Below are 15,401 nucleotides of genomic sequence, written 5' to 3'. Positions count from 1 at the left end.
CATAATCTATCTCGTAATTCAGTTTTAGTCTGTGATCTGCTGTTTAGAGTCAGATTCGTGCATGTGTTATTTCAGGAGTGAACCCAGTAGTTCATAAACCACTTGTCATTTTGCTTTTAGTAGTTCTCCCTGCATCTATTCAGTCTTCCTGGTTCTTTGGGCTACCCCCTTTTTGGTCTTATTGCCAGAAAGTCAGAACTTTAATCACCCAACATTGTGTTGTACTTTTTCTGACTTTGCCTATGACCAAGGAGCAGAAGGACAAAAAGAGAGAAGAAAAATCATTCTTATTCTAATTGGAGAGCAAGGTTCTTATCTTTCAGAGTTTTAGTTTTCTGCTGTTTTTCAGTTGACACTGTTGCCATCCAAGATTTGCTTTGGACTTTTGTTTCCACAAGGGCTTATATTCTTTCTCTATTCAAATGACTCTCTTTTCAAATGCCTTTCTCCCCATTATCTTTCATAATTCTCTCTTTTACTGTTGTTGAATACTATTTGAACACAAAGGAAGAGAAAAAATAAAAAAGGAAAACAGGGTATACTCTGAGTTTTTGGAGACCACTTTTTCACTACTCAGGCCAAAACTGGACTACAATTTCTTTCTTTCTTTCTTTTTTCAGTTTCTTTCATTTTTCTTTTCTTTTTTGTGTCAGATTAAACCCAGGGTTACTCAACCACTGAGCCACACCCTGCCTTTTTATGCCGAATCTCACTAAATTGCTGAGGTTAGTTTTGAACTTGTGATCTTCCTGTCTCTGTCACCAGCCCCAGATTACAAGTGTGTGCCACCACTCCCAGCCTGAACTAGTTTCTTTTGCAGCTTTCTCTGACCCCACCAGTGGACACTTTTAGATTTCAGAGTGCATTGTGTATATACTCAGAGATTCTGGAAGAACAAGAAATCCTAAACACATCATTTAATCAATAGTACTTTTGTCACCAGAGAGGATCCAAGGAATTCCCAAAAGAAGGGAACATCAACTTGGAATCACTCATGTTCTTTTTTATCTTGTGGTACTGGGGATCATACTCAGGGCCTTCAGCATTCTGCCTCAGGCAAGCACTCTACCTTTGAGCTACACCCTCAGCCCCACCCAGTTCTTAACATTTATTACAAAAAGAGTAGTAGGACCTGTACTTAGGTAAAGATTTATTTAAGAACAGCAAAGGAATTCACACTCAGAAGTGTGGATGACCCTCGCCTCTCAGAGAAGTTGAGTGACATGCCCAAATTTGAGTGCTCTGATGATATACATGATTTTTCTGAGGGTGGGCTGGGATCACAAACAGGTGAGCCAATGTTAGATTTTGATGATTTGTTAAATGTTTATAAATTTTCTTGAAGATTAAGTTTCATGACAGCTAAATCCCCTAACAACCACTCTATACTTAGAGGTTAGAATTTTCTCTGTATCAGATAGCCTAGCCATTAATCATTTGTGGGCACATAGAGTAAGCACCTCAGGTGAGTGAAATTTTAATTAATCATATGTCTAATCTCTATAAGCATATGTTAAATGTTCTGTTTATCTTTAACTGATGAGCAAGCTCAACATAACTTGTCATGTTTTTAGATGTCTCCTTTTATTAAGGATCTCTCCCCATGATCCCATTGTAGTTGACCTATCTCACTTTGAATCCTAGTCTTCTTCCCCAGTCTGCCTATAACTACATATTAATAACTATCCTCAGTGGAAACAGAAGGAACTGTACTTATTCCATTTTATCTAATACTGAAACTTCTATGGATATTTTAAATGAAAGGAATACAATATGAGTATTTGGTTTGGGGACCTAAATTTTCCCAACAAAATTTTGTGATAGCACAATCTAATATGTTACCTTGCATTTAACTTGCTAGCACAATCTTAACAAGTATTATCTTACAAAAAGTATACTTGGACTTTTGTTTCCACAAGGGCTTATATTCTTTCTCTATTCAAATGACTCTCTTTTCAAATGCCTTTCTCCCCATTATCTTTCATAATTCTCTCTTTTACTGTTGTTGAATACTAATTACACCTGATCCTCATTTGTCCATGCTTTCCACCATGATGTGAAGAGCCCCTCATTTTCCTTGACTTTAGAAACATTCCCTTATGGCATATTTGCACATTTGCTTTGTTTATTTGTCCTTTTAGCTGTTTGTATCAGACAGGAAGAGACTGATGCACAACAAAAAAAATTGACCTGTTCAGTAGAGTGAAATGTTAAGTATGGCGTACTGTTTAAATGGAGAATAAACTTTATAAATGCTTAGTTGCATGGTGAATTCTTTTTAATATTTATTTTTTAGTTGTAGTTAGGCACAATACCTTTATTTAATTAATTAATTTATTTTTTATGTGGTGCTGAGGATGGAACCCAGGGCCTCGAACATGCTAGGCAGGTGCTTTACCACTGAGCCACAACCCCAGCCTCATGGTAAATATTTTTAATGTCATGATTTTGGATTATCTTTGTGGCTTCATACATTTTTGAAGAATCATAATGATTATTTTTAATAACAAAGGCTCCTTTATAAAAAAAAAAAGAACTAAAATATTGGAAAATAGAGGGCTGGGGTTGTAGCTCAGTGGTAGAGCACTTGCCTCGCATGAGTGAGACACTGGGTTTGATCCTGAGAACCACATTAAAAATAAATAAATAAATAAAGATTGTGTCTACAACTAAAAAAAATTTTTTTAAAAAATTGGGAAATAAAGACATAGTTTCTGATTACACCCCAATCCTCTTTATTTTTATTTTTGTTTCTTTTTTGTGGCAGAGCACACCAGGGTTGACCTACCCAAATTCCCCTTTTCAAATTTTGAGACTAGGCCTCACTAAGTTGCCATGTTTTCAACCATTTTTCATTGGTACTGTATAATCTTCATAAAATCATTTTGTTTGTTTTTGCAGTCCTGGGGATCAAACCCAGGTCCTGGCCCATGCTAGGCTAGTGCTCTACCACTGAGTTATACTCCCACCCCATAAAATCAGAATTGAGGAGAGCTCTTATAAACAAACATACATACTGTTTACTAGCACAGGTTGAGCATCCCTAATCCAAATTACAATATCTGAAACTTTTTTGCATGACTGTCATGATGTCAAGTATAAAATTCCACACCTGACCTCAGGGTTACATGGGGTGAAGTATTTCGGTATATTGGGTCATTGATCTCTACTGATTGGCATTGAAGAGTATATAAGACATATTGTTAAATGCCAAAAGGAGGTGATAACAATGTGATAGTGATTCCATTTGTGCAAAAAACCCAAAAATCATATTGGTGTCCATATGTGTGTGTAAAAATAGCAAAATCCATGAAAGAACGTCTACCAAACATGTCACTTCTTAGGAAAAGAGTAGATGCAGAGAGAGAGATGTTAAGGGAGACTTGTACCCTTTGTAGTTTTTAGAAGATTGTTTTCTATTATTATGTGTATTACTAAATATAACAAGGAGATTATGAATAAATAAATAATGGAATGTTGATAGTTTACTATTATTTAACCATTTAGATGCCACTCTGACAGTCAATAATTTGTGAACATTCTCTGGATTTGAAACCCTTTTTTAATTACATCAAATTCAGTTTTTTATTAGTGCTTTATAGTGATGTATAATTGTGGGTTTTATTTTGACATATTTGTAAGTGCATATAACCTAATTTGTTCAATTTCAATCTCCAGTATCGTACCCTTACCTCTCTACCTCACTCCCCAACCTCTTTCCTCTATTCTATAGAACATCTATTAATTTATTTTAAAATATGTTTTAATTGTCAATGGACCTTTATTTTATTTATTTAACATGGTGCTGAGAATCAAACCCAATGGCTCAAACATGCTCTACCACTGAGCTACAACTATAGCCCTGTTATTTTTAATTGGCTTTTGAGATACCAGAGTGATTTTGTTTCTGTTAGTCTGTAGGACCTCGAGATCTCAGTTCCTTTTTTTTTTTTTTTTAATGTGCATGCACAAATACAAATAAAAGCCCTTGGAATGTTTAAAGATTCTAGATGTTAATAATGACAAACTCTGAGAGATACCATTATACATGTTAAAAATATTTTTTATTATATAGTCTATTGTTTCTATGAGAAATACATATTTTTATACCTAGTAGATAGTAGTTAAGGGTTTTTGGTAGAAAATACTCAACACTGGAATTATATGGTGATCTTGATATTCTCATACATTGATGATGGCAGTATAACTTGAGGCATCTGTTTTGGAAAGAGATTTAGTATAATGTGTCAAAAGTCTGAAAATGATCATACCCTCTAAAAATGCACTGTGCAATAACCCAAGATTATGTTAAAATATGCTTATGAGAGCATTAATTTTAATTAGAAATTGTCTTTAATATCTTAAATTGCATTTGGTAAAATATTATGAAGATCTTAAGATTGTTCAGGAGAAAATTCTGATAAATCTAAAAGCTCCTTCTCAGCCCTTTTTCTGCAAAGGTAAGTAGTACTTTTTGCTTTTACTTTTTTTGTGGTGCTGGGGATCAAACCCAGAATTTGGCCTATGCTAGCCAAGTGCTCTACCACTGAGCTACAATGTTAAACCAGAATTATTTTTTACCTATATTGCTAAAGATTGGTTTTCCCTCTGCTTGATCTTTATATATACATTTGTGTTTTTCTCTTATTCCATTCAGTATAATATCTTTGAGGTTTATACCTATTGTATATATCAGTACTTTGTTCCTGTTTTATTCCTGTTTAGTATTCCATTGCGTATCTATACAACAATTTATCCTGATTTTCTATTGATATACATTTGAGTTGTTTCTAGTTTGGAACTATTGTGAATAAAACTCTTATAAACATTTTGGTTTGTATCTTTTGGAGGACATATGCACTCATTTTTCTTGGGTAAATAATTAGCTGTAAGATTACTTCTGAGTGTGGTGGCACACACCTATAATTCCAGCTATTCAGAGCCTGAGGCAAGAGGATTCCAAATTAGAGGTGAGCCTATGCAACTTAGCAAGACCCTGTCTTAACATTAAAAAATAAAAAAGAGCTGAAGATATAACTTGGTGGTAGAGCACCACTGGGTTTTATCCCCAGTACTGAAAAAAAAATAGGATTACTATAGTGTATGGTAAATGTTTCATTTTATAAGAAACTGCCAAGCTATTTTCTAAACTGTACCAATGTACATTCCCACTAGCAATGGGCTGGAATTCTAGTTATTTCATATACTTGCCAGAATTTAATATCACTAGTCTTTAATTTTAGCTCTTCTGATGGATATATAATATTGTCACATTGTGGTTTTGTATGCTTAAGTGCTCTTAGTTTTAATGTTTATACCTTTTGAACCAATATCATTTTAAGGATGTAATCTGAAATCCAGAAAAAAATTTATATGGACAATATATACTCTTGCTATATAGCTTAAAATAGCCAAATATTAGAAATAACTTAAATGTCAGATATTATCGAAGTAGTTACAAAATTTTATGATAAATGCATAATGATAAAATATTCATCCATTTAAAATTATAGAGTACAATGTCAACCAAAAAAAATATGTATATAAAATGGTATATACTGCAGCACAATTTTTTAAAAACTAATGTAAGGAAACACATTGAAATATTGTTAGATGGTTATATTATGTGATTCCCCACCCCATTCTTATGTATATTTCCTACAGATCATGTGATCATTTTAGAATAGCATGAAATGTAAGTAAGTTTTTTAAAGAAAATCCATATTTTATGTTCCATAATGATTTCTCTCTCACTAATCTTTTCTACAAAGTGGAAATTTGTTTTCTTGGGTTTCTCTAAATATTTGATTTCTGCTATTGTTTTGACTCCCTACTTATAAGTTGTATGAAAAAGACTCTCTTATCATTTCTTTTTCTGACAATCTGATGTGCCAACAACCAGTCCAGGACAGAAGATAAAATAGAACGATTCAAGAAAGCAGTTGAATACTATTCAGTCACAACCAAACTCTCTTCACTGCCAGTGGGTCCCTCTTTTCTAGGTAAGGCTTCCATCTGACCCCAGGCTGCTCTGTTCATAGGGGAAACTGTGTTGGTACATCAGGAACTCCAGGGTCAGAGTGGAATCACTTATTTGTGATTGTGCCTTCCTAGAAGTCATCACTATTTGGAAGGCATTTAATTTTGATTTTCATGTAAAACAATGAAGACCCTGCCTTCCCAAATTTATAGATGGGGAATAAAGTTATTTGCTTAGTTTAGACTGCTTCTAGTAGTAACCCACGCTGTCTTGATATAAAACAGCCCTGGCTTTGGGGTTAGGTCTGAGTTTGAATCCTACCTCTGCTGCTTACCATCTGTGTGACTTTGTAAAGTCACATTCATGATATGTAATCTATAGGGTTATTATCATATGAAATTTTTTTATTTAAGACTCCTGGCATGACACATAGTAGCTATTCAATTAACTAACTTTCTGTGGTGTTGGGGATCAAACCCAGGGCTTTATGCATGCTAGGCAATGGTTTAATCACTGAACCATATCCCCAGCCTGTACCTTATTTATTAATAAAAATTTTTCATTTGGTGGTGGTTTGGCAGAATATAGAATTGTAAATTTATTAGGACTGATTGAAGTACAGCCTTTTCTCTTGGCTTCAGGCTTTCGAAATAACCGTCTTGGAAATCCTCCCCTTCCACGAAATCAAATGGGCACAATTTCTGCTGGAAAGCCAATGGTAAGCATCCTTTAAGAGGCCTGAGACCTTTTGTTAGCATTGGACTCAGATTGCTTCCTGGTTTTTATTATCTGAGTTGCAGAGATAGGCTGACTCAGTGTTAGCAGAATGCCAAGCTCATATATATCCGTATCACATTCTACTTTGAGGCTTTCAGACTATGAAAAGATAACACCCACATCAGTAACCATTAGGGCATTGTGAAGGTAGATTAGCTAATGTTAGGGAATGTTCTAGGTGACCTAGATTGGTTCATTGTCCTTTTTCTAGTGAATTCTGTTCATGCAGCATGGTTAGAATTATTTCTTATCATTCTCAGTAGGATATCTCAACAGTCCCTGCTACTGGTATCATCTACTATGTCACAACTGCTGAGGGAACCATCTTGGAGCCGGTAAAATGTTAAACAGATTTTCTGTCTGTTTTGTCCTTTAGTTTTCTCACCAAGTGCCCCAGAAAATGAAATATCCACCACCATTCCCAATGGGACCCAACTCATCTCTTCTCTTCTCCCATCCTCTGGGGGATTCCCATGCTTTTTCTGAGGATCCCATGCTGCAGGACAGCCCCTTTGCCAATTGGGCTGTCTCTTATGACTCCTCTGCATCCCAGTTTCCCAATTACCTGACTTCCAAAGCTTCACCTCCTTTGGGACCAGACTCTTCCCACTCCTCTTCCTCTGATGGTGATGAGCCAAATGGAGCCAGTTCTGAGTAAGTATCTGTATAGACAACCAGGGGGAAAGACTTCAGAAGGAATGTGGGAAAGTGTATATTTTTGGCTTTTCTCTGTCATTCTTTGTTCTTTTGGCCCTGTGCAGATGATAATTTTCAGATGACCAGGCTACTGAGGTCAAAGGCAGCATAGCAGTTGGTTAGTGAAATCCTGGTATGGATGTGCTTTATAACTTGTCTGTCATTTCTCCGTTTGTGAGGGAGATAATTTGAATGTGAAAAAAAAGAAAAATAATGTATAGAGTTGAAGTGATAGAACAGTTGAGTCGGCAGTTATATTGTTTAGCAACTGAGACAGGGTTCTGGTCCTAGCTCACTTTTTAAAGATTATTCCTCTAAACAATTTTTTCTTGGGAAGCAAAACTATTTTGAGACTGCAGTTATAATTGTTTTCTTAGAATATAAGCAGATTCTTAGAATGGCCTTTTTTTAAGATATAAAGGATTCAGAGTGATTCCCATGACTTTTGATTGCTTTGGTTTGTGTCAGGTGAAAGAATCCATGAAGGCAGTGATGGCCACTGAGAGGAAAGGTATCATCTCCAGTGCTAACCCAGTGTCTGGACCTCCAGAGGGTTTGCGAGATTCCTTGGAATCACAGTAGCCATCTTGAGTGGAAGTATCTTTATCAACTTCCCTTTTCTGTTCTACACTGTCTTTCTAAATTTTCAGTCACATCACAGAAACTCTTCAGCAGCAGCCTGGTTGGGAAGATCCCAATGGTGACAGAGGGTCTTGGGTACAGCCTGTGGATGCTGGAGTTTCAGAAGCCAGCCTAGGTGATGGTGAGCCTCACATCCCATCTCTGCTGTCTATGTCTACAAGGAACCACATGGACATCACAATTCCACCCTTACCACCAGTAGCTCCAGAAGTCTTGCGGGTTGCTGAACACAGACATCGAAGGGGTCTTATGTATCCATATATCTATCACGTCCTCACTAAGGTGAGACAGCAGATCAGCACCCACCTCCCTTCTCTTAAGAATATTTTATATAGGAAAGGCAGCAGAATACAACAGACACTAGTATGGCAATATGTAAATCAATGGATGTGCAACTGATGTGATTCTGCAATCTGTATAGGGGTAAAAATGGGAGTTCATATCCCACTTGAATCAAAGTGTGAAATATGATATATCAAGAACTATGTAATGTTTTGAACAACCAACAATAAAAATTAATTTAAAAAAAAGAATATTTTATATTTCTATATGTGTCCATATATCTATCACGTCCTCACTAAGGTGAGACAGCAGATCAGCACCCACCTCCCTTCTCTTAAGAATACTTTATATTTCCTAAGACTATAAGTTATCAGAAAAAAAAGTCTGATGATTGGTGTTTGAAAAAAGATAAAGAAGACCAAGTGTGCTGGTGCTCCTCCTCATATTAAGGGCCCCAAATGAGTCAGGACCAGCCAGAGATAGGACTGTACAGTAAATGATGTGCCTAAAAGTGAAGTATAATTCTGAGATTTTGCATGACCATGCACCAAGTTGGTGGACGTTTTCTAGGGATAGGCAATCTAAGAAGAGGCTTTGTGCCATTGTTCCTTATGTTTTCCTCTACTGCATAGCTATTCCCCTCCTCTGGTCTTACCATACAAATCCATCCACCAGCAAATTGTCTAAGACTTTCCCCAATAATCAGCTATAGTCAATCATAGGTGAGACCTCCAAAATGGAATATAGCTGGGCTTCTTACAACTTTTTTAATCTGAAACTCTGCATACAAACAGAAAATTCAGTGGCTGGGCTGTAGAGGCTGCAGTTCATTGTTGGTTCTTCTCAGTTTGGTTTCAAATCTTGAAAGCACTCATTTTCTCCTTTCCCTTGCACCTTTCTCTAGGGTGAAATTAAGATTCCCGTATGTATTGAGGATGAGTGTAACATGGAGTTACCTCCAGCTGCTCTCCTGTTCAGGTCAGCTCGTCAATATGTATATGGAGTCCTTTTTAGTTTGGCAGAGACACAGCGGAAAATGGAACGCCTAGCCATACGGCGGAGGCTACCTGTGGAAGGTAAGTGTAACTAGATCTAGCTTTGACAGCTCTCAATGCTTGACACAGCAAAGAAAAAAAGATATATATGCAGACACATCATATAGGCTATGCAGTCTTTAAGAAAATGTGTCATTCGTCAGTCACAGTGGTTCACGCCTGTAATCCCAGTGGCTCAGGAGGCTGAGGCAGGAGGATCATGAGTTAGGTCAAAGCCAGCCTCAGCAATGGCAAGGCACTAAGCAACTCAGTGAGACCCTGTCTCTAAATAAAATACAAAATATGGCCAGGGGTGTGGCTCAGTGGTTGAGTGCCCCTGAGTTTAATCCCCGGTATCCCCTAAGAAAACATGCATCCATCATTCATGAGAATATGTAACAATATGAGAAGCACATTATTGTAATAGCCCCAAATCTGCAATTATCAAACATTCAGAATGACTGCTGCTTATAAGAACCATGCTGGGATTTGAGAATATGGAATTGTATCTGACACAGTCTTGCCTCCTCAGAGGGGTTTAGTTTTGGGATTTGAACCTGTGCTTAGGTGAAACCATTGGGGTGTTTCAAGCTACAGAGTAATATGGTCAAATCATTCAAAAAATACTGTAAATTTCTGCTTCCAGGAAGATAGATTGGATGTAGTTTTTCTATTCTTGCTGCTAAGTACAACTAACCCCAGGACACATATAAAACAAGCATAAGATATTCTAGGTGGTGGGGAGAAGGCGGACTGGCTGATAACCTTGAGGCCCAAGGAATGATGCAGTGGTGCACTAGTGAGTGTCCTGGGTTTTCTTTTTGCCTCCCATATCCCAGTCTGGGTGAGGAGCAAGCTGGCAAATGGCCCAGAAATGTCAACAGCTGCAGACCAATAAAAGCCTCTAAAAAGCTGGCTTTCTGTGGTCAAAGGAAGAGAACAAACATCCTAGCAACATAGAAAAATTTTAGGTAAAAACCACTGTACTCCAGCCATAATCCATAGCATACACACACACACACACACACACACACACACACACACACACACACCCCCAGCAAAAGCCTTATGAAGAGAGCCTAGACATTCATCCTTACCGGAGTATAATGAGGTGCCTTACCTGCTGCTACTGGGGAAGTATCAAATAAGGTTAAGCGTGGACTGCAACTTTCCACTCCCACCTGGCAATAATGAAATTGTGTCCTCCTTTACCAGCAGTGGTCAGAAAAGTCCTGCTAAAACACGATATTTAGATAAAATCCAGAATCTTTCAAAACATTCAGCTTTTGCCGGGCATGATGACACATACTTACAATCCCAGTGACTCAGGAGACTGAGACAGGAGGATCACAAGTTCAGAGCCAGCCTCAGTAATGGTGAGGTACTAAGCTACTCACTGAGACACTGTCTTTAATTAAAAAAAAAAAAAAAAAGGACTGGAGATGTGGCTCAGTGGTTGAGTGCCCCAGAATTCAATTCCCAGTACACCCCCTCCCCAAAATACAAAAACTGTTCAGTTTTCAATTAAAAATTCCTCATCATGCCAAGAACTAGGAAGGTTTCAAATTCAAATAATCTCAAAGTGACTAAGAATAAAGTGACTACCAAGATGATAAAAGTCTGGATTATCTGAAAAGGATTTCAAAGCAGCCATCAATAAAATGTTTTTAACAAACAATTATAAATATGCTTGAAATAAACTAAAAATAGAAATTCTAAGCAAAGAAATAGAAGATTTAAAGAAAAGCCAAATGGAAATTTTCAAGAACTAAAAATATATAATTAGAAATAAAACACTCAATGGATGGATTAAATCTTAGATAAGAGATAAAAGAGGAAGAAATCAGTGAACTTGAAGTTAGAACAATAGAAATCACATAGTCTAAAAGAACAGAGAGAAAATAGACAGGAAAAATTAAGCATAACAGAAGATTTGATATTGGTATCATCAAAGTCTCAGAAGGAGAAAAGAAAGAGGATGAAAAATGCAGAAGTGTTCAAGAATAATGGCTGGGCTGTACTTAAATTTGGCAAAAATTTTAATCTACATATTTAAAAAACTGCATTAATCACAAGGCAGTAAGGAAATCCATGTCAAGATAGATCATGGTCAAAGTTTTCAAAAGTAGACAAAACTCACTGAAAGTAGCCACACAAAAATGGTGCTTATTGGGGAAAAATAATGCAAATAACAGCTGATCTCTAATTAGAAGCATTACAATCCAGAAGAAAGCAGCACAGTATTTACTGAAAGAATTGTCAACTCAGAATTCATTATCAAATAAGAAAATTCTCTAATAATTAAATCATGTCATTTTTCAGTTGAAGGAAAACAAAAGATAATTTTTCATAAGCAGAACTACACTAAAAGAGTGGCTAAAGGTAGTTCTTTTCATAGGAAGAAAATGATAAAATAAGGAATCATGGAGCATCAGGAAGGAAGAAAAAAACAGTGGAAAGAACAAAAGAATACATAAGTACAATAGACTTGCTGCCTTGAGTTTCTAAATTATGTTTCACATTGAAGCAAAAATCACAACACTGTTTAATGTGGTTCTCTATTTAGAGAAAATATTTTAGACAATTATAAATAGGGTAGTGTAAAGAAATATAACATAGGTCAGGTTTCTACATTTCACTTGAACTGATAAAATGTCAATACTAGTATGCATAAATTATGCATATAATTTATTTATAAGTATTTGGAATTCAACCCTGTTCCTCCGGCATTCTAAACATGTGCTCTACCACTGAACCATATCCCCAGTCTCCCTTTGTATATTTTTTAAATGCATGTTCTAGGTATTAAATACATAATGAGAGTGTGGTACACTATGTGCCTAGCATTCATGAGGCCTTAGGTTCAATCCCTAGCACCCCCAAAATTATACAAAAATGGTTGTTCTCTATAGATAGGGGCTGGGGCTGGGGCTTAGCTGTAGAGCACTCACCTAGGACGTGCAGGGCACCAGGTTCCATCCTTACAACCACATAAAAATAAAAATAAAGGTATTGTGTCCAACTACAACTAAAATATTTAAGAAACAACACTATTGATAAATCAAAATGGAATCATAAAATTAGTTGAAATAATCCACAAGAAGAAAAAAATAAGAAAACAAATGAAACACTTAAATAAAACTAACATGATAGACTTACTCTCTAATATATCTATAATTATATTAACAATATAAAGTCTAACTATGCCATTTAAAATGTGGTAGACTAGATAGAAACTAGCCCAAGTAAATCTACTAAAGATTTACTTCAAATATAAATGTTTCAGTTGGTTGAATGTAAAAGGAAGGAAAATGATACACATGCAAACCTTAATCAAAAGAAAGCAGGAACAGCTATATTAATCCCACATGTAGTAGATTTCTAAGAAAATAATGTTGCCAGAGACGTTATATAATGATAAAAGTGTCATTCTACCAAGAAGATAAAGCAATCCTGAATGTGTGTCACCAAATAATATAGCCACAAAGTATGTGATATAGTAACTGATATAACTAAAGGAGAAATAGACAAACCCCTAATTATAGAAACTTCAACTGCCCTTTCAATAATGGGCAGAATCACTAGACAGAAGATCAGAAAAGCCACATAACCAGTGAGCAGGATCTGATCAACTCTTAAAGAACATCCAACAAGAGGACAATATACAATATTTTCATGCAGCCACAGAGCATATGCCATGATAGATCATATCCTTGGAAATAAAACAAACCTCAGTAAATTTAAAAGAATTGAAATCATACAGAATATATTCTCAAACTTCTGTGGAATTGAATTAGAAATCAAAAACAAACATAAAATCTGCAAATATTTTGAAAATAACAAAGCATGCATATATAATCTTGGGGAAAAGTCTCAAGGGAAAGAAAGGCAGAACTAAATGAAAAATAAATACCAGTCCTCCTCAACTTAAGATGGGCCTGTGTCCTGATAAACTTACCATAAGTTGAAAATGTGTATATATGGAAATGTCACAGTGGAACTCATTAACTTGTACAATTAATATGTGTTAACAATTAAAAAATAAAAAGCATTTAATATGCCTAACCTAGTGACCATCACAGCTTAGCAACATAGCACAGTGTACAGTATCAGTAGTTTTTCTTCATGACCACATGACTGACTGGGAGTTATGGCTCACTACTACTGCTCAGCATCAAAGAGAGTTTTGGACTGAATAGCTCACCTGGGAGAAGATCAACATTTAAAATATGGTTTCTATTGAATGTATATTAACTTTTGAACTATCATAAAGTCAAAGTAGCATAAATTGAAAAATTATAAGTTGGGGACCATCTGTACAACATAGCAAAATTTGTGGAACAGAGCTAAACCATTGCTGAAAGGAGAATTAATACCACTAAATGCTCACATTAATAAAGAAGAAGCCAGGTATGTAACACATGCATATAATCCCAGCTATTTGAGAGGCTGAGGTAAATTCAAGGCCAACCTCAAAAACTTAGACCCTCGTCTCAAAATTAAATTTTAAAAAGTCTGGGGATGTGGCCCAGTAGTATTGTGCTTGCCTAGCACACGTGAGACTCTGGGTCCATACCCAATTCATTCAAAACAAAACAAATCCAAAAGAAGAGCCTCTAATCAGTACTCTAAAATTTTATTTCAAGATATGAGAAGAGGTTAACCTGAGCCACCCTGGGGGTGAGAAGCCTGCCAGGCTTGGGGTAGCTACATACTGTGAGGAACTGTGCAGGGGGAATGGGGGTACATGTGGGGAAAGCCTGGACCACAAAGTGGAAGGGCCTTTCTCACTCCCTCTCACCCTTCTTTATCAGTAGGCCTCAAATCTATAGCAGCTGCATCAGGCCCAGTAGAGGGTAGCTCCTAGACATGCATCCTGATCCTTTTCCAGGGGGTTTGAGGCCTATCAACCTGGGACCCTGGAAGAAGGCATCACCCAAGTTCATTGGGTGGGGGGAGGAAAACTCAGGTATGCCCAACTTCTGGGGAGAGGGCCTATGTGCATATGGTCACTTAAAGCGCATCTGCTGCCACCAGGGGTGCCCAATTCTTACAGGCCAAAGAGCATGGGTCATGGGGGGGGGGCACAGGGCTTATGAGGAAGTGAGGAAGAAGCCTCCATGAAATCCATGAAGGCATGAGCAAGCCTGGGGGTGGGAGCTGGAACCCAGAGATCGTGGCTGCATGACACCAGAACAAACAAAGAGGGCACAGGGCCAAACAAGGAGGGCACGGGGCCACCCAAGAGCATGCAGCCACCTGTCGTGAAGGCCAGGCCCTTGGCAACAGAGGAGGGTGGCAGGTAGCGAACTGGGTGCTGGTGGAGGAACAGCTGGAGCCTCAGGAACTGAGCACTGGGACTTATTGAAAGTGCCCACTCAAGGGAAACCTTTGGACTAAGAAAGTGCTGCCACCAGTCCTGGACCCCATGAACAGACAGTACCCTCCAGAACATTCTGCTCCAGCCAAGGTGGTAAGAGCAGCAGCTCCTAAACAGCACAAAGACAGCAAGGTTGGTCACTTTGCAGATACAATTAACTGATCCACAGCTATGAGATAGCTCACAAGTGTTTGCAGCCAACAGCTTTTAAAGCCTCAGCTTTCCAAAATACTGCCAGCCAAAACATGAAAGAAAGAGGAGAGCGACAGTAAGAAGAACCTGAAAACCCAACAAGAAAAATCAGGGAAGGAGAAGCATGGGGTTGAGGACTACCAGTAAGATGGGCAGAAGAACAAAGAGAATAAATACATATGGGTTTCGCTTCAAATAGACATGAAGCCTATTGTACCCAGAGAGAAACTTGCCCACCCACAGAAGCGGAGACTTATACCTGCCAAATGTGGGGAAATTAAAGGGTCTGAGCCTGCCTGGCACAACCATAAGAAGGCATCAAGTATGAAGAGTGTTGGGGCGGGTGGGGCACAGTCATCCTTCTGTGGCCAGGGATGTGGTGGGGCATATTACTGAAACCCATTTTGACTGCCAGTGT

General features: G+C 37.4%; 1 protein-coding gene across 4 annotated transcripts in view; it reads left to right on the top strand.

The window, feature by feature from the left end:
- Positions 1–15,401, top strand: part of Fam120c (family with sequence similarity 120 member C) — a 117,494-nt gene that overhangs the window by 46,131 nt on the left and 55,962 nt on the right. For 3 of the 4 annotated variants that reach the window (XM_077107740.1, XM_077107743.1, XM_077107741.1), the window contains exons 5-9: positions 5,903–6,002; positions 6,622–6,698; positions 7,134–7,411; positions 8,104–8,377; positions 9,282–9,453. In XM_077107740.1, coding sequence (XP_076963855.1) covers positions 5,903–6,002; positions 6,622–6,698; positions 7,134–7,411; positions 8,104–8,377; positions 9,282–9,453 — 901 coding nt within the window. Of the gene's footprint in view, positions 1–5,902; positions 6,003–6,621; positions 6,699–7,017; positions 7,412–8,103; positions 8,378–9,281; positions 9,454–15,401 lie in introns of those variants that run through there. The other variant, XM_077107742.1, reaches the window with a different exon arrangement.

This window comes from Callospermophilus lateralis, chromosome X, assembly GCF_048772815.1.
Source record: "Callospermophilus lateralis isolate mCalLat2 chromosome X, mCalLat2.hap1, whole genome shotgun sequence".
NCBI classification, from domain to species: domain Eukaryota; kingdom Metazoa; phylum Chordata; class Mammalia; order Rodentia; family Sciuridae; genus Callospermophilus; species Callospermophilus lateralis.
This window is presented reverse-complemented; position numbering and strand designations above follow the sequence as displayed.